Source organism: Carcharodon carcharias, chromosome 9 (genome assembly GCF_017639515.1).
Source record: "Carcharodon carcharias isolate sCarCar2 chromosome 9, sCarCar2.pri, whole genome shotgun sequence".
Taxonomy (NCBI): domain Eukaryota; kingdom Metazoa; phylum Chordata; class Chondrichthyes; order Lamniformes; family Lamnidae; genus Carcharodon; species Carcharodon carcharias.
This window is the reverse complement of record NC_054475.1, coordinates 15,764,972-15,787,602: the sequence shown is the minus strand read 5'-3', so window position 1 is coordinate 15,787,602 and position 22,631 is coordinate 15,764,972. Positions and strand designations below refer to the sequence as shown.

Below are 22,631 nucleotides of genomic sequence, written 5' to 3'. Positions count from 1 at the left end.
AGAGATCTAGCAACTCAAGACTGGGGAACCATGAAGTGCTGTGGGACATCAGCAGCAGAATTGTATTTGAACATAATCTGTAACCTCATGGCCTGGCATATCCCCCACAGTACCATTACTGCCATGCCAGGGGAGCGACCCTGGTTCATTGAAGAGTGCAGGAGTGCATGCCATGAGCAGCACCTAACGATGAGGTGTCAATCTGGTGAAGCTACAACACAGGATTACTTGCGTACATAAGCAGCAAGTGATAGACAGAGCTAAGCGATTCTGCAATCAACAGATTTGATCTAAGCCCTGCAGTCCTGCCATATCCAACTGTGAATGGTGGTGGACAATTAAACAGCTAACTGGAGGAGTTTAAAATATCCCCATCCTCAGTGATGGGAGAGCCCACAAAAGGCTGAAACACTTGGCGTTTTTGGCTGAAAATTGAAGCAAGTGGATGATCCATCTCTGCCTCCTCCAGAGGCTCCCATCATCATAGATGCCAGTCTTCAGCCAATTCGATTCTCTCCACGTGAAATCAAGAAATGGCTGAAGATACTGGATACTGCCAAGGCTTTGTGCTGAGCCCCCAGCCAAGTTGCTTTAGTACAGCTAAAACACTGGCATATACCCGGCAATGTGGAAAATTGCCCAGGTATGGTCTCGTACACGCAAAGCAGGACAAATCCAATTGGGCCAGTTATAGCCCCATCAGTCTACTCTCGATCATCAGTCAAAAATGGAAGAGGTCATCAACAGTGTTATCAAGAACAGGTCAGAGGCTAGGAATCCTGTGGCGAGTAAATCACCTCCTGACTCCCCAAAGCCTGTCCACCATCTACAAGGCACAAGTCAAGAGTGTGATGGAATACTCTCCACTTGCCTGGATGAGTGCAGCTCCAACAGCAGTCAAGAAGCTTGACATCATCCAGAACAAAGCAGCCCGCTTGATTGGCACCCCATCCACAAACATTCACTCCCTCCACCACCGATGCACAGTAGCAGCAGTGTGTACTATCTACAAGATCCACTGCAGGAATTCACCAAGGCTCCTTAGACAGCGCCTTCCAAACCCAAGACCACTGCCATCTAGAAGGACAAGGGCAGCAGATACATGGGAACACCACCACCTGGAAGCTCCCCTCTAAACCATTCACCATCCTGACTTGTAAATATATCGCCGTTCCTTCACTGTCACTGGACCAAAATCCTGGAACACTCTCCCTAACAGCACTATGGGTGTACCTACACCATATGGACTGCAGTGGTTCAAGAAGGCAGCTCACCACCACCTCAAGGGCAATGAGGAGTAGACAATAAATGCCTTCCTAGCCAGCGAAGCCCACATCCCTTGAATGAATAAAAACTTAGCTTACATGTCGAGTTGTATATATGTTAAGTATTAATTGCCGGCCATTGGGGTTTGGCTCATTGAGTGAATGCTTTGTGTGTGGGTTTTCCCCAAACTGTAACTTGAATTGGAGCTACATTGAGTTTTCTGAGGTGAATTCTGAAAGCTGACCGTCTGTATTCAGCATAGTCATGATGTTTATAAGAGATTCCCATGAGAATCTGACACAAGAGACCCTAGATTACTTGTCATTTTTCTGCTCCAGGAGTTGTGGTCAGATATTTCTTGGATTGGCATATGTGGATGATATAGTATATTCATTTATGGTGCTGGATGAGGAGAATGAATGTGCTTTTGCCATGAGCACTGAGTTGTAGAATTGTGCATGAACTTGCTGCTGGTAGCTTGGACAGGTGTTGAAAAGCATCAGTACATTTTAAATGATGAGATGGATGTTCCTGCAATGCCACACATCCTCTAGCTCAGAAAACAAATAGCTTAAACTGTGGAGTCATTTGTGGACCTAGTTAATTGTTAGGTTATGTTTCATCTTTTTCTTTCTATTTGTCTCTTCTTTCTCTCTCTTAATCCAGTCTTCCTTTCTCTGTACCCAATTTGAAGCCAATTCACCCGATCCCCACTTTCATCATTCTTATATTTCTTTCTCAACCTTTATATCTCATTGGTTAAGGAAATCAGCCATTGGTCCTGTCATTCACCCAGGTCCCCGACCCCGTTGCCTTCACTGCACACTCAACAACTTGTAAGGCAACAAAATTGTTGAGCTGAAGGTTGTAGTACAAAATCTCACTTAACAGGGCACATTACAAGATGCCTGCTTCAGATTCTGTGCCAATGTCATTTATGGTAAGGGTAAAATGCCAGATTAATTTCAATATTCCCTTTTTCTTTTCACAGTGCGTGCAATGGGTGGATGAAGCAAAACTCAATCAATTAAGGCGAGAGGGCATCCGCTACTCGAGGATCCAACTCTCAGACAACGACATATACTTTATTCCTCGAAATGTCATACACCAGTTTAAAACTGTGTCTGCCGTTTGCAGCTTGGCCTGGCACATACGTCTGAAGAGATACCACCAGGAGGAGCCAGAATCGGAACCAAACACTGACTCTGACATCGCTTCTAAAGAGATTAAGACAGAAACTGATGTGAGCTGTTCAGATGATACAGTAATAGAACCTGAAGTTCAGGCCAAGCTGCCAATAATACAGGAAGATCACAGTCGTCACCCCCAAGATCAACAAGGTTTTCCACAATGACGTGTGTACATACTCGACTTTTTAAATAAATATTTTTTCTTTCTTTTTAAACAGGGATGTGAAGTTTTAGTTTTATAAGTTGGCCGGGATTCAAATTTTAGTGAAGAAATCGTGCCGTTCTTAAAGTGTGCTTCTTGCATTGCAGTGACATTTCAAAGCACTTGGCGAGTGAATGCTGCCCCTGTTTACACAGATATTCAATCCGCTCATGGATATGATTCGGGCCTTTTTAATCTGACCCTTTAGCTGACATGCCGAGAAAGTAACAGCCGTGCTGACCCTGTGGTCAGTTACAGAGAACCGGCTGCAGTAAATCGCAGGAATGTAACCAGCACTACAAACCGCCAACTTAATGAAAGGAGTTTATTCCTTTAATCTCTCCAGGGACGGTTTAATATGAAGAATGCCATGCTGTTTGCTGCCATTTCACATTCTAATTGCTTTTAGTTGTAACTAGAAAGTTTCCTTATTGGCAAAACAAATTCTTTGGAAACCTCAATATCTGAACCCTACACAGTAATCACTTACCCATTTTCTCTTCAGACTTGCCATGCTCACCCTGTCTGGGCCTATATGTGAGAGTGATGTCCCATATCAACGTGGTTAATTCTCAACGACCCTCTGAATTGATCTAGCATGCACTCTGTTGTACACAGCTAGGGCAGGCAATGTCAGTCTTGCCAGTGCCTTCCACATCCTGAGAATAAATAAAATTTAGAATTCCAAGAAACAAAACTAAACAATGATGTTGCTGTTAGGTTATCGTTTTGTAATTATCTTTTTGGATCTGCCCCAAACAAACCCATTTGCTAATGGGTTATAAAACCTGCATTGAGAATACAGCACAGAAAACGGGACATTCGCCCCAATTGTGTGTCCTCACTTTTTATACTCCACACGAGACTCCTCCCACTCTTATTTACCTCTCCCAACCTTTCCCACATATATATCTTATTCCTTTTCTACCTCAATTATGCATAAAGCTCTCCATAAGTATGTCATTGGTCTCTGCTTCAACCACTCCATGTGGCAGTGATTTCCACATTTTTGTCACTGAAGAAATTCCTCCTAAATCTTTTAGTTGCACTGTCAATGGTTATCCTGTATTTATGCCCCCTTGGTTTCTGTGTATAATTCATAAGAGCATATAAAATAGGAGCTGGAGTAGCTGAACTGTCCCACAAGTTGGAACCATTTCTCCAGCTCCACCCTGTCACACCCTTGCATAATTTTAAAGGCCACTGTCAGGTCATCTCCAGGGAATGGAGCCCCCTAAACTGCCTCCATATTTCCTAAGCATCACTCTATATCTATTTTTTTTTTGCAGATTAGACTTTCATGCAGCTACGATATAAAATGATGGTCAGAAAAAGACCTGCTTCTCCAATGACCCTGCCTGATTCAGCCCTGGAGCCCCAAGCATCATTATTTCCAACACCTACTAGCAGCTAAGCAGCCTTCCTGGACAAGGAATAGATTTAAAACCAAAAGCCACGGCTCAGTTTGGTGGAGGGGGGTGGTGGGATGGAAACTAGGATAGGAGAACACATTTTTTTTTACTGTTTATGCAACTTATTATTCTACCTACCTTTGTCCACTGTGATTTCTGGCCCAGCCAGGATCTCTGGTCCAACTTTGTTTTGAAAGTGTCCAGTGAAAGTGCACTTAATGCTCGAGCTGGCATCTTGTCCTATAGATTCAAAATCCTCTGAAAATCAAGAACTTGCTCACAAATAGCCTAGCACTACCCTTATATACGAAAATGCATGACTGCACTCATGCCTGCCTCACCATGCCTCCCCAGACCCTCACCAGTCCTCCTGGACCTAACAGCCTATTGCTATGAACGTAGTCTACTCCCATCATTCTTTAAGCATCTGTCAAATTCCTCCCAGAGTCTGTGCTTTTCTAAATAAAAAAATTGGCCCAGCATTTCAAGTTTGCCTAGGTAACGCAGGTGTTTTAAGATGGCTTCAAATACAGCGCAGATGTATTGGGTGTTTACGTTGAATTGATGGCAAATTCCAAAGTTTGCTGAATAGTTTTTATTTGAGTTTGAGACCAGCCAAGTGTGCACACAGGCATCTTGTATGTTGGGCTGCTGCTGTTCCTAAGAGGCTGGTTCTAATTTAGCTTCGTCCTTCCTTTTCAGTTTGACCCAAATCTGAGTGTGAGAATGCACATGGACCTTGTTGGGAATCATTGTTGTTGTTCTTGAGTTTAGTATTTGATGATAGCAGTTTTAATCTGTAGCCAGTATCTAGGTCAGTGTGACGGCACTTGCTGCTGAGCTTCGCATTGCTAAACTGGCAGTGTTGGCCTAATCTAAGTTTCTTTCACCTCTGCGGTATTTTAGGCGAAATATGGGATAAAGTCCATCGCTTGTCTCCCAATCTCTACCCATGTGAAATGAATCATTTGATTTTCTGCCAAGTTTCTGCGGTAAGATTAGCTGGGAAAGAGGCATTTTTGTTGGCAGCTTCTCTAGCCCTCTTGAGCATGTTGGTTAGGACTGAAATGTGACCTTGCTACTTTTTAATTAGCCTAGTGCAAATTTGTCTCTTCCCAGCTGTGTTTAGTAACCCATTACTTAGTAGCTCCTCAGAACTTAAAGGTGAGAACTTTGTTGAAAGGAAAAAATGTTTAAAACTGTGATGAGGGGACTTTAAGGCACCTTTCTGGAGGAATGAATTAAAATAGGCAGAATGGCTTCTATGCTGTTTGTCTTCCTGTTAGGAGTTTGCCATTGTGTGAAAACTGGTAAAAAAAAAAAAATCTTAATGCAGCATTGTAAAGCTGGAGGAAAATGCAGACTGGAGTGAATAGGCAAATGAGTTAATAGAACCCATGTCCATCCAAGACTTCTAAACCGCACCAATATTCTGGGGAGGACACATTCTACAGCTTTCTCATTCATGGTTAGGATACCTAATGAACGATCCCTCACCACCAGCCTTCACACTCAGTCAATCTCTGCCTCTCTCTCTTTCCTCAATCATCAATGCAGTTATTTTCAGAGTTTCTCCAAACTTTCCACTCTGTAATTACACCGCGCTGTGCCTTTTTTCACCTCCCTATGTCTTACTGTGTTGAAACAGAGACTCAACGCAATATCTCTGGAACCAGCAGGGGTGATTTCAGGAAGCACTTCTTCACATAAAGGGTAGTGGAAATCTGGAGCTCTCTCCCCACCACCCCCACCGTGAAAAGCTGGGCATCAATTGAAAGATTCAGAATTGAGAATGTTAGCTAATTTTAGGCAAGGGTATTGAGGATTACGGCACCAAGGGGAATTGGGAGTTGAAATTCAGATCAGCTATGATTTCATGAAATGGCAGAGCAGTCTCGGGGGATTGTTGATGACGTCTTATACCTAAATTCCTACGCCTATTCCAACTCGCTCTTTCCCAGGGCCTCAGAACATAGTGACCACAAGCCAAAAAATAAACTAGTTGGCTTCTTAGCATCTTGGTAGTCACATGATATGATGGTAATGGAGTTGTTGGTTAATCACAGAGATTAGTCTCTATCAAGTGGTCTACAACAGGCCCAGACACAAGGGAACCCCCCAGTGGTGGAGCGCTTTGGGAGCTTTGCAGCGACCATTACTGATTTGTCATCTTTTTGTCCACATGAGCATTGGCCCTTTCTCCTAGGTTTCTTAAATCACATTAATAGACCACAGAATAAATACAGCTTGAGCCAATCACTGCAAAGCCAAGAAATTGTGGGGTCAAGGGTGTGGGTCGGGGGCATTATAATATCATTCAGTGCCGCCCACTGCCAAGCCTCTTGTGTTTTTTATGCGTTAACTTAATGTTGTGTAGGAAATATCTTAAGGAGCACAGAAAAACTGATAATGAAAGCAGTGCTAGACTCAAGTGTGAACATATGCCTGAGTGTTTATGTTCCTCATTGCTAATGGCTAAATGTCAGACACTCTCTCTCACCCCAGCTTGTTCTCACTGCCAGTGGCTCGCTTCGACTAAGGAACTGACCACCTCAAATAGAAATTTTTCGATTTTTAAATATCCAACCTAATGTCCACTCAAAATTGAGGGATCCGATGAGATTAAATCAGAAGAAACTGTTTCCACTTGCTGCAGGGTTGGTAACTAGGGCCATGGATTTAAGATAATTGACAAAAGGGCCAGAGGGAAGATGGAAAAGAATTACCTTACTTTTACACGTTGTGGTCCGGAATGTGCTGCCTGAAAGGGTAGTGGAAGAGAATTTATTAGTAACGTTCAAAAGGAAATTGGATAAATACTTGATGGGGAATAATATCTGGCTCTGTGGTAGAATTTTGGGCATTAAGGGAATCAAGGGACATGGCGAAAGGTTAGAAAATGATGGGCGGAATGGCCTTTTTGCTGCATCATTCTAATAAATTACAATTCCTACATTACAACATTAATTACATTTCAGAAGCACTTCACTGGTTATAAAGCACTTTGCGACTCTGGTGGTCATGAAAGATGCTTTGTAAATCAAGAATTCCTTTTCTTATTTCTTTACAAAGTTGCCTTTTCAACCACATCTTAGTTTCTCCTCTTGACCTCCATGTCTTTGTGTGCCATCAGGTGTATGAGTCTCCAGAAACGATTGGGTTGGAATCATGTGCTATCTTAAAATGACAACCAGGAAGGCAACTCAATGTACACAAAGGTGCTTTTGATTTCAGTAATGTACTTGTTTTGAATTCAGTTGGAAGCAGCACTCCAGCAAAGCCTAAGTCCTCACAGTTGAATTACTCCTTGTGTAGAAAGCAGAACTATGTTACACAGGATCTTCAGACTGACAAGCCAGAGTTCAACTGAGCTTGTGTAATTTCTGGGCTAATTTATAGGGACTGACTGCTTAAACTTGGGCTTGTATTCCCTTGAGTTTAGAAAGTTAAGTGTGATTTAACCGAGGTGCTTAAAATAATAAAACTATTCTGTAGGGAAGATACAGAGGAACTATTTCCTCTAGTGGGGAATCCAGTGCAAAGGGACGTGATCTTAATCAGAGCTGAACTACTCGAGTGAAATCAGGAAGCGCCTTATTACACAAGTGTTGGTGAAAACCTGAAACTGTCTCCCCCACAAAAGCAGTTGTGAATACTGGAGATCAGATGACATTTAAGACTGAGATCAATAGATTTTTGTTGAGCTAGAGTATCAAGGGGCATGGACTAAAGGTGGGCCTGATCTAAAGTTTGGCCTTTGTGTCATTGAATGGCAGAACAGGTTTGAGGGGCTGAATGGCCTCCTGTTGCCCTTATGTTCCACTGACATCTGTTTGGCAGTAAAAGCAATTATATTGTTAGGGAGAAGTATAAAGGTAGAGGTGTGTAAGAAAAGTCTTGCAACCGGTATTGAAGGATCAGAAACAAATTTGCATTTAAATAGCACTTTTCACGATCCCATATTCTAAATGCTTAATAGCCAATTCAGCCCCTTTGAAATTTAGTTACTCTTGTGACATGGAGAAGTGCTGATAAAAATACTGCTTTAAATAGCAAGTAGGTGGCAACTTTCCAAGCCATTCTGAAGCTGTGAAACCTGGTGTCAGAATAAATGGACCAACTAGTCACAAGAAGAGAAAGCCATTCGGCCTATCTTGGCTCATTCACTCCAGCTCAACTTTTCAGTATCAGCTGCCTTTCTCATGGTGCCTTTATATTCTGTGAAACCCTTACAAGTGCTGTCAGCTTCCTCATGCACAGTTCTTGCGCAATCAACACAAAACCAACCTACCCAGACCAGTTTTCAGTGGATCACTTTTTTGCTCTTAGCCTGCAGGCTGGCTGCCTTGCATATGTCCTACACTTGGGGAAACCCGATGGCACTAACTGTGATATGTGAGCACTTGCAAACAATTCTGCACTTTTTCCCTCCAGTACTCGGTGGTTCATACTGCAAGTTATCGTTTAGGAGCATAGATGCAGGAGTAGCTCCTCAAGCTCGTTCTGCCTGTATGAGAGAGGACTACCTAATATGGGGCCCATTGTGCACCTTGCGTCTCGTCACTGTCCACTTAGGCTTCATATATTGCTTTGGCTACTGCCTGAATCACCTGTAAATTTGACTGCTTTCTACATCCCATGTGGTCGAATCAAGTTGGAGTCCCCAGGGAACCACACTCCACATCCATTTTCCCCATCATTGCTTTCCCTATTTGCATCCTGCACCTAATTCCTCATCTAATCCCATTCGATGAATCATTGACCCCGTAGCAGCAAAATGGCCAATTAGTTTTTGCTTACATAAATAAGAATTGAGCAGCTGGCAAAATCTAACCTTTTTAAACATGTAGAATTTAACAATCAAACGATGTAATCTGTGTAAACAGGGCTCCCGAGCAATGAGCACTTGCCAACATGATGGACAGTCTTTATACTGAAGAATAATTTCATCCTCCAGACACATAGGGAGGTAGGAATTCCGCAAACTCGTTCTCCGATTTTTAACAAGAGGAACTGTAAACATTGTCTTGTCCCGAAGATGATTTTAAAAGCTTAAATTTGGTCATTCAAAGTGAAAATTGCTTCCCAGGCACTTGTATTTTCTATTCACTTTACTGTATTTGTAATTTTTTATCCATTTATATTCGTAAGTTGTTTTAAAACAAAAGTATGGCTCCTTTAAAATATTGTAATATTGTAGCTTGTGGGAAAATTCCTTCAGGTTTATCTTAATTTACCAATAGTCAGCATTATTGAAATGCCTCGGTGTATCTAGCAGTAATTTATGAAGACATCTACTTTATTTTTGAACATTTCTATCAGTGTAGCAGAGTTAATGCCCAGGAGGGTTTTGTATTTTTGTATTTCTGTTGAGTATATTTACATTAATGTAAAATTTTCAGCCAGTCTGCATGTGTTATTGACATAATTGACTTATAAATCTTCAGAATGCTGTGTCAGGCTGTCACACTGCAAGTGTGCTTGTCTGTTCTTGGAGGGCGTCAATGCACTGTCAAGCTGCAAGTGTGCCTGTCTATTCTTGGGGTCACTACACTGTCATATTGTATGTACATCTTCCATTGTCTGGTTCCAAGAGAGTTCAACAGAACATCTCGCTACATGTGGGTCTTTCTATTTCAGTGCGGTAGATAGGTGGTTGTGGATCACCTGTCCATTATGCACTCGACCCATTGACTTCAATCCAGCACCATCAAGATTAAGGCCCCTCCCCCACACCTAATGTTCTGCTTTGTAAGTGTGCTCTTTGTGGGCTGCGAGAATATTAACTAAGTGACGAGGCATGAAGGGCTTGCTTGCTGTTGACCAGATTTTGTTTGAGAACCTGGTGAGTATTTACATTTGGGACTGCAGGAATGTCAAAGACACTGGATATCATTAGAGATTTGGATGGAGGATCCACCAATAGGATTCATTGAGTGAGTTGCTGAAACACAAAGATCATAGGAGTGCTCTGGGTGTGTCTTGGTCTGCTGATCTCCTTTGGGCCAATGGTAGCAATATTCCGATTGGCTTCAGAACCTATGGGATGGGTTAGGGAATAAATCTCTCAGGACTCCTTATCCAGTACCATCTGCTGGAAAAAGCATACTCTCCACGGTCAACTCCATGGAAGACTTACATTTCCCCCACCATGTATGAATTGAAATTAAAGGAGCATTTGTGCTCCCTGCGAGCTAATTAACCTTGGACACCTGATTTCTGTTACCTCACTTTGTGGACGGGCAGCCACTCGTACTGACAATGCAAAGTGCTGCTCAAAACACACTCGCAACTCTGTGCAAAGCCAGTGGTCCATTGAGAAAACTATTCATGAGAAGCTTACCTACAAATAAGATTTCAGAATGGCATTTGCTTGGGAAGTAAGCTTTGCTTTGCTTGGCCTTAGTTCTATCGCAAACCCTATAAATCCTTGTCTCAGTGAAGGGTGTAATAACTTTTTAATGACGCAGAGTGTGAGCAGATGGTACATTTTAAGATAAATAAACCTCTACGTGATATTAACCCGTTGCTCAGTGACTTTCTTTAGCTCACTATATGAAGCATGTTTTAACCTTTTAAAATGTTGCTTTGTAAGATTTTAAATTCGAGCGCGCAGATGGAATACATAGAACATTTCTTTGAAGTATTTTTTTAAATAAACTGGAAAAAATGCTGAAGTTGTCCTTTTTTATTACGATTTTTCAAGCGTGAGGGAGTGGTATTTCAAAGAATTACATGCAATTTGCAGCAGAAAAGCAGGCCCTTCGGCCCAGCTGATCTATGCTGGTTTTCATAACCACATGAGCCTCCTCCCATCCCTCTATATCTATCAGCATATTCTTCTATACCATTCTTCTGTTCCTTTCCCCTTATTTGTTTAACCCAGCTTCAACTTAAATGCATCTATGCCATTTGTCTCAACTTCATGTGGTAGTGAGATAAAAACAAAGTGCTGGAAAAACTCAGGTCTGGCAGCATCTGTGGAGAGAGAAGCAGAATTAATGTTTTGAGTCCTATATGACTCTTTATGTTATTGACCATGTGGTCTTACTCTAACCACACTCTGATTTCTCCTGAATTTCCTGCTGGAGTTATTAGTGACTATCTTATGTTTGTGGCCCAGGTTTTGGATTTTTCCACGAGCGCAAACATCCCTACATCTGTTAGTGTCTGTGCATGTAATCCATACATTTGATGGCTTTATGAACACTGCAGCTTCCAGGCAAACCTGGTTAGGTGTTCCATTGGTGATAATACATGCTTGCACTGCACATGTTGGGTCTGTAGGGAAGGGAGCGGGTGAAGGGAGATTTGCTTTTAGAGTACTCCATGTTACATTTCCAATATCTCAAAGCATTTCAAATGCAATGGGTTATTTTAAAATTTAGTAAGTTATCGAGGCAAATGTAGCAGCCAGTTTTTATGCAGCAGGTTCTCATAGACAGCCGGAAGATTGCAAGTTGATCAATATATTTCTCTCTTCCCATCCCCTCTCCCTCTCTCCGCCCTCCCTCTCCTCCCATCTCCGCCCTCCCTCTCCTCCCATCTCCGCCCTCCCTCTCCTCCCATCTCCGCCCTCCCTCTCCTCCCATCTCCGCCCTCCCTCTCCTCCCATCTCCGCCCTCCCTCTCCTCCCATCTCCGCCCTCCCTCTCCTCCCATCTCCGCCCTCCCTCTCCTCCCATCTCCGCCCTCCCTCTCCTCCCATCTCCGCCCTCCCTCTCCTCCCATCTCCGCCCTCCCTCTCCTCCCATCTCTGCCCCCTCCCTCTCCCCCACTCTCCCCCTCTCCCCCCTCGCTTCCCCCCTCTCTCCCCGCTCTCTGTCCCCCCTCCCTCTCTCCCCCTCCCCACCTCTCCCTCTCCCCCTCCTTCCCCTCTCCGCCTCTTCTCTCTCCCCCCTTCTCTCTCTCCCCCCTTCTCTCTCTCTCCTCCTCTCTCTCTCCCCCTTCTCTCTCTCTCCCCCTACACTCTCTCCCCCATCTCACTCTCTCCCCCCTACTCTCCCTCTCCCCCTCCCTCTCTCTCTCCCCCCTCCCTCTCTCTCCCCCCCCCCCGTCCCCCAACCCCTCTCTCTCCCCCAACCCCCTGTTCAGCAACGTGGTTTATCCCAGTTGTATTAGCTTTTGACAATACCAATTGTGAACATTTCAGTATAAGTACCTTGCTCAGCAGAAACTCGCGCTATCATTGATCTTTCCCATTATTTCAGCCTGCCCCAGCACTGATTTAATACGGAGAAGGGTAAACACAGGGAATGGTGACTGCAGTTTTGATTTTAAGCAGTGATATCTGGGAGCACTTTTGTACTTGACTATAAGCAAGTAAGCAATCCATTTGACTCTTATTTCAACATCTATTACTAGACTATTGCACCCACCAGGAAACTAATCTAGATTTATAGTAACGAATTGTCTGAAATTACATCCCGGCCGGGAGATTTGATCACGTTTACCTTTATATGCAACTTGATGCCAATTGGGAAATTGCCTGGTTTTTATTTCAGCTCTTAGGCTACGGAGTCAGGTAGTAAATACTCGCCCCAGAGTCAGAAGATGGGGGAATTCAAGTCCCACTACTTGGTTTAAGCAGATAAGTGTTGTTTGTGCTAAAGGCATTTAAATTGGATATTTTGAATTGCGCAAAATAACCATCAGGAATTTGGTGTTAGAAAAATTGAGTTAAGTAAATGGAATTAAGTAATGTTGCAATCTAGGCTGATGCACTTGACGGAATACTGCAATTTCAGAGGGAAGCTCTGAGAGATGTATTACTACATTAAAGACACTATACAAACGCAAGTTGTTCTTATGCCATCCTTTGCGGGAGACAGTAAACTGAGGGACTTCATCTCATGTGCATGTAAAAGATCCTATGGCACTTACTGAAAGAGCAGGGAGCTTGTCCTGGCCAATATTTATCCCTCAGCCAACATCACTAACTCCATTTATCTTGTCATCATCTCATTGCTACTTGTTTATTTTATTCATTCGCGGTATGTGGGCTTCACTGGCTGGGCCAGCATTTATTGCCCATCTGGAGTTGCCCTTGAGAAGGTGGTGGTGAGCTGCCTTCTTGAACCGCTGCAGTCCATGTGGTGTAGGTACACCCACCGTGCTGTTAGGAAAGGAGTTCCAGGATTTTGACCCAGTGACAGTGAAGGAACGGTGATATATTTCCAAGTTAGGATGGTGAGTGACTTGGAGGGGAACTTCCAGGGGGTGGTGTTCCCAACTATCTACTGCCCTTGTCCTTCTAGATGGTAGTGGCTGTGGGTTTGGAAGGTGCTGTCAAAGGAGCCTTGGTGAATTCCTGCAGTGCATCTTGTAGATGGTACACACTGCTGCTACTCTGTGTCAGCGGTGGAGGGAGTGAATGTTTGTGAATGTGGTGCCAATAAAACAGGCTGCTTTTCCCTGGTGTGGGAGCTGCATTCATCCAGGCAAGTGGGGAGCATTCCATTGCACTCCTGACTTGTCCCTTATAGATGGTGAACAGGCTTTGGGGGTATAGGAGGTGAGTTACTCGTCGTATGATTCCTAGCCTCTGACCTACTCTTGTAGCCACAGTATTTATGTGGCTAGTCCAGTTCTGTTTCTAGTCAATGGTAACCCCCAGGATGTTAATTGTGGGGATTTCAATGATGGTAATGCCATTGAACATCAAGGGGCAAGGGGTGGATTCTCTCTTGTTGGAGATGGTCATTGCCTGGCACTTGTGTAGCATGAATGTTACTTGCCACTTGTCAGCCCAAACCTGGATATTGTCCAGGCCTTGCTGCATTTGGACATGGACTGCTTCAGTCTCTGAGGAGTCGCGAATGGTGTTGAACATTGTGCAATCATCAGTGAACATCCCCACTTCTGACCTTATGATGGAAGGAAGGTCATTGATGAAGGAGCTGAAGATGGTTGGGCTGAGGACACTACCCTGAGGAACTCCTGCTGTGATGCCCTGGAGCTGAGATGACTGACCCCCAACAACCACAACCATCTTCCTTTGTGCTAGGTATGACTCCAACCAGCGGAGAGTTTTCCTCCTGATTCCCATTGACTCCAGTTTTGCTAGGGCTCCTTGATGACACACTCGGTTAAGTGCTGCCTTGATGTCAAAGGCAGTCATTCTCACCTCACCTGTGGGGGCTTCCTGTTTGCTACTTGGCTGCCACATTCCCTACATTACAACAGTGACTGTTTCAAAAGTACATTGGCTGTGAAGCACTTTTGGGACATCCTGAGGCTGAGAGAAGTGCTACACAAATACAAATCCTTCCTGGTTTTCTTTCTCCAGATCCACATTATACACATGAACTGTATACAAAGGTGAGAGGTGCTGCCCTCAAAATCAAACCAGCATTCAACCAGTTAAGAGGAAAACAAATGCATACATATGGGGCAATCATTAAAAATTTATTGCCTCAAACAGCTCCTCCTCCAGGTACCAGGTACCATGCCCTAAGAGGGTGTTGGCCACCATAGGCTTCCATTAGATTGGGCCATGATTATACTTGATGAAGTGCTGCAGTGGTTGCCATTGCTTTCTGCAGTATGGCTGCCCAGGAAACACTCCCACTCTTTTTTTATATTCACCCATGGGTTGTGGGCGTCGCTGGCTAAGCCAGCATTTATTGCCCATCCCTAATTGCCCTTGTTCAGGGGGCATTTTTAAGAGTCATGCGTCTGGAGTCACATGTAGGCCAGACCAGGTGAGGACAGGACAATAGTGAACCAGATGGGTTTTTACAACAATCCACAAATGTCATCAGATTTTTAAGTCTAGATGTTTATTGAATTCAAATCCACCACCTGCCGCGATGGGATTCAAACCCAGGTCCCCTCACCCTGGGTCTCTGGAATATCAGTCCAGTGACAATACCACTGCTTGCCATCAAGTGTATTAGAAAGATTTGCAGGCTGATAATTAACCTGTTTGGCCACATTATGAACCCACATTCCAAGGCCATCAAGTCCTGAAGTAGGAGTTGAACCTGGAGATTCAGGCCCAGAGGTAGGGATGCTACCATTACAACACAAGACTTTCCTTCAAACAGCTTACTGGTCAAAAATCATAAAAGCAACAGCAAGGGATCTCCACCCAGTACCCTCCTTGTCACTCCTCCTGTCCTTGCCAGATACATTGACTCAGCAGAATGGGAGGTCAGAAAGAAGCACACATTGTTTGAATGTTGGTCTCTATAAAATCACACAGCAAAGTTGCAGGACATTTGGCCCAATGAGTCTGCTTCTTTTCTCCATATGACCTGGTTCTAATTCATCCCACTCCTGTTTCCCCCATGCCTTCTACTATCCTGAGCCCCAGGGACAGGGACATCATGGGTCAGATACAGAGTAAAGCTCCTTCCACCGTCCCCATCAAACACTCCCAGAGCAGGTACAGCACGGGGTTAGACACAGAGTAAAGCTCCTTCTACACTGTCCCCATCAAACACTCCCAGGGCAGGTACAGCACAGGGTTAGATACAGAGTAAAGCTCCGTCTACACTGTCCACATCAAACACTCCCAGGGTAGGTACAGCACGGGGTTAGATACAGAGTAAAGCTCCATCTACACTGTCCACATCAAACACTCCCAGGGCAGATACAGCATGGGGTTAGATACAAAGTAAAGCTCCCTCTACACTGTACCCATCAAACACTCCCAGGACAGGTACAGCACAGGGTCAGATACAGAGTAAACGTCACTCTACACTGTCCCCATCAAACACCCCCAGGACAGGTACAGCACAGGGTTAGATACAGAGTAAAGCTCCCTCTACACCATCCCCACCAAACACTCCCAGGGCAGGTACAGCACGGGGTTAGATACAGAGTAAAGCTCCCTCTACACCGTCCCCATCAAACACTCCCAGGGCAGGTACAGCACGGGGTTAGATACAGAGTAAAGCTCCCTCTACCCTTTTCATTCCTCATTCTTAAGGGAGTTCAAGTGTCAGTGATCAGGCAATCTTGAGCAGGAAGATTAGTTGATTTTTCCTATCTCATCTACTTATTGTTTCCAAAACAAGTCCACAATCTCTTTTTCACTCAGGCTAAACAGAGCATCACTGACTAATTAATGAGTCTCGCTCATTCATCTTTCAGCCCTGGTATCTATGGCACAGTGTCATTGTTACCCAGGAGTTGGGGAATTTATTTTGTGGTTCATACGTGGATTTATATCTCTATCTTCTGTTGGTTAAGTTCAGTTCCTGTGATGTTTCTTTCTTGAAACAAAATCTAAAACATTTCTCATCACCCTCACCTGAAAACCATTTTTGGATGTAGACACCCAGTTACGAACTGCTTCATCACAAGACTGAGTTAACAGTAATTACAAGATATTGACACAGGAGGGCAGCAATGAGCATTGTAACTACAGATAATGCTATTTAAACTTGGAGAAAGACTTGCATTTATGTAAAACAAAAACAGAAAATGCTGGAAAAACTCGGGTCTAACACACCTGTAGAGAGAAAAAAAAGTTAACGTTTTGAGTCCATATGGACTCAAAACATTAACTCTGTCTTTCTCTCCACAGATGCTGTCAGACCTGCTGAGTTTTTCCAGCATTTTCTGTTATTGCTTCAGATTTCCAGCATCCACAGTATTTTGCTTTCATTTATGCAATGCCTTTTACAACCAAGTTCACCTGAGAGAGCAGACTGGGCCTCAATTTAACATTTCATCCGTTTGGTTTAGATCACAGCTGCAAATTGGTGCTAAGTGCTGGATTTTAAAGTTTGTGCAGCATAGTCCAGCGTGTCTATAATACTTTAACATCGTAAAACATCCCAAGGTGCATCACAGGAGCATTATCAATCACATAAAGAAAAAGATGGAGAAGTTTCGGGAGGCAATTCCAGAATTTGGTGCCGGGCAGCTGAAGGCAATGGTGGAGCGATTAAAATCAGGGACATGCAAGAGGAGAGCAGAGATATTGGAGGCTGGTAGGTGGGTTGAGGCCATGGAGAGATCTGAAAACAAAAACGAGAATTTTAAAAATCAGTGAATTGCCAGACCAGGAGCCAGTATTACAGATGCTGTTGGACCTGCTGAGTTTTTCCAGCATTCTCTGTTTTTGTTTGTTTTAGGAGCCAATATCGGATAGCAAGCACAGGGGCGATAGGTAAACCAGACTGGGTGCAAGTTAGAATATGTGGCAGCAGAATTTTAGATAAGCTCAAGTTTATAGAGGGGGGGCGGGGGGGGGGGGGGGGGGGGGTGTGTGTAGGGGGGGGGGGCGGGGGAGATGGAAGCCTGAACAAGTGAGTGTTGGAATAGTTAAGTCTCTGGAGGTTGTAGTTTGTGCAGACTCAACCCAGCTGCTGACTTCATCATGTGATTCCTCCAGCTGTGAATCGTGTCCAAAATCTCCTCTTGCCTTCTCTTCTTTCCTTTCAAAATTTGACAGTGCTTTTATCTGGGATTCTGAGAAACGGACATAGGATCTTCTTTTCCAGGAGTCACCTCAACAACCAGGCTGAGGTTTTGGGCAGTCTAGTCAGGCTTCAACAAAGTGCCAGACAAGAGCAGACTTAATTCCCGTGTGATTTCTGCACTGATTTTACTGGGAGTTGAAAAGGAACATGTTTGTTCCATTATCAAAGGTAGAAAGTATTTATCGTTGGTGGTGATTCTGTGTGGGCACTTGTCACCATTCTTTGGTGTGGGTGATGCTGGTAAGACCAGCATTCATTGCCCATCCCTTAGTTGCCACTTACACAACTGAAGTCACGCATAGACCCAAGGGCAGGTATGGATGGCAGGTTTCTTTTAGTGGACCAGCTCATTTTTAATACCAATTTTGCACAAATGTTCCTTGGACCCTAATTGCATAACTTGAGGTTTGTTGCTCTTCACCATTGCTATTGAGGATCTGGATAAAGCACCGAAGAAATTATTGCAGACTAGTAGACAGCGTAAAGATACTTGTGGGTTTAAGGACCGTGGGTTGGAGTCAGGGAGTCTCGGGTTGCTGCTGTGATCAACTCTGCAGGAAAATTAAAGCAGCATAAGTTTAAAGAAAAATTGTTTTACTCAAACGATGGCTGTAAAGTTATGTTCATTATTATTCATTATTTATATAAAAAAATATATCAAATATGGAGAAAGAAAAGATTTACTGGGGAGAGGGCTTAGATGGATTGGGGATTCGGTGAGGAAAGATTGGGGAAGGGGGTCCAGTAGATTGTGGTTTTGGGAGAGATGCTAAACAGGTTGGGGAGAGTGGGAATTTGGGTCCTGGGTGGGTTTAGGTGGTTGGGGTTTCAGGGTGGGAATTTGGGTTCTGGGGGGCGGTTTGGGTGGTTGGGTTTCTGGGGGGGGGGGGGTTGGGTTTTGAGGTGGGAATTTGGGTTCTGGGGGGGGGCGGTTCCAGGAGGTTAGTTGGGGGTTTGGGGAAAAATGCTGAAATTAAAGGTGGGGGGGAAGCGGGTTGGGGTGGGGAGCGGGTTGGGTGGGGGGGAGTGGGTTGGGGTTGGGGGGAGCGGGTTGGGTTGGGGTTGGGTGGGGGGGGAGTGGGTTGGGGTGGGGGCAGGGAGCGGGTTGGGTTGGGGTGGGGAGGAGCGGGTTGGGTTGGGGTTGGGAGAAGGGGAGCAGGTTGGAGGGTGTTGGGGTGGGGGGGTAGCGGGTTGGGTTGGGGTTGGGGGGAAGGGGAGCAGGTTGGGGGGGGTTGGGGTGGGAGGGGAGGGGAGCAGTTGGGGGGGGAAGCAGGTTTGGGGTGGGGGGAGCAGGATGGGGGAAGGGAAGTGGGTTGGGGTGGGGGGGAAGGGGAGTGGGTTGGGGGGTTTGTGGGGGGGGGAGTGGGTTTGAGGGGGAGTGGGTTTGTGGGGGGGGAGAGTGGGTTGGGAGTGGGGGGGTGCGGGTTTGGGGGTGGGGAGCGGGTTTATGTGGCGGGAGTGGGGGGGAACGGGTTTGGGGGTGGGGAGTGGGTTGGGGGGTTTGTGGGGGGGAGCGGGTTTGTGGGGGGGGAGTGGGTTGGGAGTGGGGGGGAATGGGGTTGGGGGTTTGGGGTGGGGGGAATGGGTTGGGGGTGGTGGGGGGGAGCGGGTTTCGGGGGTGGGGGGAAGGGGCGTGGGTTGGGGGTGGGGTGGGGGGGAGCGGGTTTGGGGTGGGGGGAGTGGGTTGGGGCTTGGGGGGGGGTTTGTGGTCTGGGGTTTGTGGGGGGGGAACCGGGTTTTGGGGGGGGGGAGTGAGTTGGGTGGGGGGGAGTGGGTTGGGGGTGGGGGGGGTGGGGTTTGTGGGGGGGGGAGTGGGTTGGGGCTGGGGGGGGAGTTTGTGGTGGGGGGTTTGTGGGGGGGGCAGCGGGTTTTGCGGGGGGGAGTGGGTTGGGGCGTTGGGGTGGGGGGGGAGTGGGTTGGGGGTGGGGGGGTGGGGTTTGTGGGGGGGGAGTGGGTTGGGGCTGGCGGGGGAGTTTGTGGTGGGGGGTTTGTGGGGGGGGCAGCGGGTTTTGCGGGGGGGAGTGGGTTGGGGCGTTGAGTTGGGGGGGTTGGTGGCAGGGGGAGCGGGTTTTGGGGGGGCGGGTTTTGGGGGGGTTGGGGGGGAGTGGGTTTTGGGGGGCAGGTTGGAGGGGAGCGGGTTTTGGGGGGGGGTTGTGGCGGGGGGAGCGGGTTTTGGGGGGGTTGGGGGGAGCGGGTTTTGGGGGGGTTTGTGGCGGGAGGGAGCGGGTTTTGGGGGGGAGCGGGTTTTGGGGGGGTTGGGGGGGAGGTTAGGGGGGAGCGGGTTTTGGGGGTGGGTGGGGGGGAGTGGGTTTTGGGGGGTGTTTGGGGGGGGAGCGGGTTTTGGGAAGGGGTTGGGGGGGAGTGGGTTTTGGGGGGAGCAGGTTTTGGGGGGAGGTTGGGGGGAGTGGGTTTTGGGGGTGTTTGGGGGGGAGCGGGTTTTGGGGGGGGTTGGGGGGAGCGGGTTTTGGGGCGGAGGTTGGGGGGGAGCGGGTTTTGGGGGGTGGTTGGGGGGGAGCGGGTTTTGGGGCGGAGGTTGGGGGGGAGCGGGTTTTGGGAAGGGGTTGGGGGGGAGCGGGTTTTGGGGGTGTTTTGGGGTGGGGAGCGGGTTTTGGGGGGGGGAGCGGGTTTTGGGGGTGTTTTGGGGTGGGGAGCGGGTTTTGGGGGGGGGAGCGGGTTTTGGGGGTGTTTTGGGGGGGAGCGGGTTTTGGGGGGGGGGGTTGGGGGGGAGCGGGTTTTGGGGGGGGGGTTGGGGGGGGAGCGGGTTTTGGGGGTGTTTTGGGGTGGGGAGCGGGTTTTGGGGGGGGAGCGGGTTTTGGGGGGGGAGCGGGTTTTGGGGGTGGGTGGGGGGGAGTGGGTTTTGGGGGGTGTTTGGGGGGGGAGCGGGTTTTGGGAAGGGGTTGGGGGGAGTGGGTTTTGGGGGGAGCAGGTTTTGGGGGGAGGTTGGGGGGAGTGGGTTTTGGGGGTGTTTGGGGGGGAGCGGGTTTTGGGGGGGGTTGGGGGGAGCGGGTTTTGGGGCGGAGGTTGGGGGGGAGCGGGTTTTGGGGGGTGGTTGGGGGGGAGCGGGTTTTGGGGCGGAGGTTGGGGGGGAGCGGGTTTTGGGAAGGGGTTGGGGGGGAGCGGGTTTTGGGGGTGTTTTGGGGTGGGGAGCGGGTTTTGGGGGGGGAGCGGGTTTTGGGGGTGTTTTGGGGTGGGGAGCGGGTTTTGGGGGGGGAGCGGGTTTTGGGGGTGTTTTGGGGGGGAGCGGGTTTTGGGGGGGGGGTTGGGGGGGAGCGGGTTTTGGGGGGGGGTTGGGGGGGAGCGGGTTTTGGGGGTGTTTTGGGGTGGGGAGCGGGTTTTGGGGGGGGAGCGGGTTTTGGGGGGGGAGCGGGTTTTGGGGGTGTTTTGGGGGGGAGCGGGTTTTGGGGGTGTTTTGGGGGGGAGCGGGTTTTGGGGGGGGGTTGGGGGGGAGCGGGTTTTGGGGGGGGGTTGGGGGGGAGCGGGTTTTGGGGGTGTTTTGGGGTGGGGAGCGGGTTTTGGGGGGGGAGCGGGTTTTGGGGGTGTTTTGGGGTGGGGAGCGGGTTTTGGGGGGGGAGCGGGTTTTGGGGGTGTTTTGGGGGGGAGCGGGTTTTGGGGGGGGGGTTGGGGGGGAGCGGGTTTTGGGGGGGGGGTTGGGGGGGAGCGGGTTTTGGGGGTGTTTTGGGGTGGGGAGCGGGTTTTGGGGGGGGAGCGGGTTTTGGGGGGGGAGGGGTTTTGGGGGTGTTTTGGGGGGGAGCGGGTTTTGGGGGTGTTTTGGGGGGGAGCGGGTTTTGGGGGGGGGGGGTTGGGGGGGGAGCGGGTTTTGGGGGTGTTTTGGGGGGGGGAGCGGGTTTTGGGGGGGGGGGTTGGGGGGGAGCGGGTTTTGGGGGGGGGGTTGGGGGGGGAGCGGGTTTTGGGGGGGAGCGGGTTTTGGGGGGGGAGCGGGTTTTGGGGGGGGGGGTTGGGGGGGGAGCGGGTTTTGGGGGGGGGGTTGGGGGGGGAGCGGGTTTTGGGGGGGAGCGGGTTTTGGGGGGGGAGCGGGTTTTGGGGGTGTTTTGGGGGGGAGCGGGTTTTGGGGGTGTTTTGGGGGGGAGCGGGTTTTGGGGGGGGGGTTGGGGGGGAGCGGGTTTTGGGGGTGTTTTGGGGGGGGGAGCGGGTTTTGGGGGGGGGGGTTGGGGGGGAGCGGGTTTTGGGGGGGAGCGGGTTTTGGGGGGGGTTGGGGGTGGTTGGGGGGGGAGCGGGTTTTGGGGGGGGGGTTGGGGGGGAGCGGGTTTTGGGGGGGGGTTGGGGGGGGTGGTTGGGGGGGGGAGCGGGTTTTGGGGGGGGGTTGGGGGGGAGCGGGTTTTGGGGGGGGGGTTGGGGGGGGGGCGGGTTTTGGGGGGGGGGGTTGGGGGGGGGGTTGGGGGGGGTTGGGGGGGGGGTTTTGGGGGGGGGTTGGGGGGGAGCGGGTTTTGGGGGGGGGTTGGGGGGGAGCGGGTTTTGGGGGGGGGTTGGGGGGGGGTGGTTGGGGGGGGAGCGGGTTTTGGGGGGGGGGGTTGGGGGGGAGCGGGTTTTGGGGGGGGTTTGGGGGGGGTTGGGGGGGAGCGGGTTTTGGGGGGGGGGTTGGGGGGGTGGTTGGGGGGGGAGCGGGTTTTGGGGGGGGGGGTTGGGGGGGAGCGGGTTTTGGGGGGGGGTTGGGGGGGGTGGTTGGGGGGGAGCGGGTTTTGGGGGGGAGGGGTTTGGGGGGGGAGCGGGTTTTGGGGGGGGGGGGTTGGGGGGGAGCGGGTTTTGGGGGGGGGTTGGGGGGGGGGGTTGGGGGGGGGGGGTTTTGGGGGGGGGGTTGGGGGGGGTGGTTGGGGGGGGAGCGGGTTTTGGGGGGGGGGTTGGGGGGGGGGGGGATCCGATTTTATCCACAGTTGATGGTGTTTGAATCCGCGATGTGAAGCCTGAGATCAGAAGCCGAGACGTTTCCGTGTTTTCGGGGCAATGGGATCTTGCTGTGCCTTTCAGTGACGTCTCCCCAGTTCCATTGGTGCTGGGAAAGGGGGCGTGGCCGGCCTCATTAAATATTCAAGCGATTAATATTCTGCGCTCGTTATGTATTAAATATTTATGAGCTGATTAATATTCGTGTCCAGCGGCCGCTTCCGTCG

At 48.8% G+C, this 22,631-nt stretch overlaps 1 protein-coding gene across 1 annotated transcript in view; it reads left to right on the top strand.

The window, feature by feature from the left end:
- The window catches only part of LOC121282376 (lysine-specific demethylase 9-like), a 79,234-nt gene extending 68,492 nt beyond the window's left edge, over positions 1-10,742 (top strand). The window contains exon 7 of the mRNA XM_041196097.1: positions 2,258-10,742. Within this exon, the coding sequence (XP_041052031.1) occupies positions 2,258-2,620 (363 nt within the window). The 3' untranslated portion in view covers positions 2,621-10,742. The remainder of the gene's footprint in view (positions 1-2,257) is intronic.
- The last annotated feature ends 11,889 nt before the right edge of the window (positions 10,743-22,631 follow it).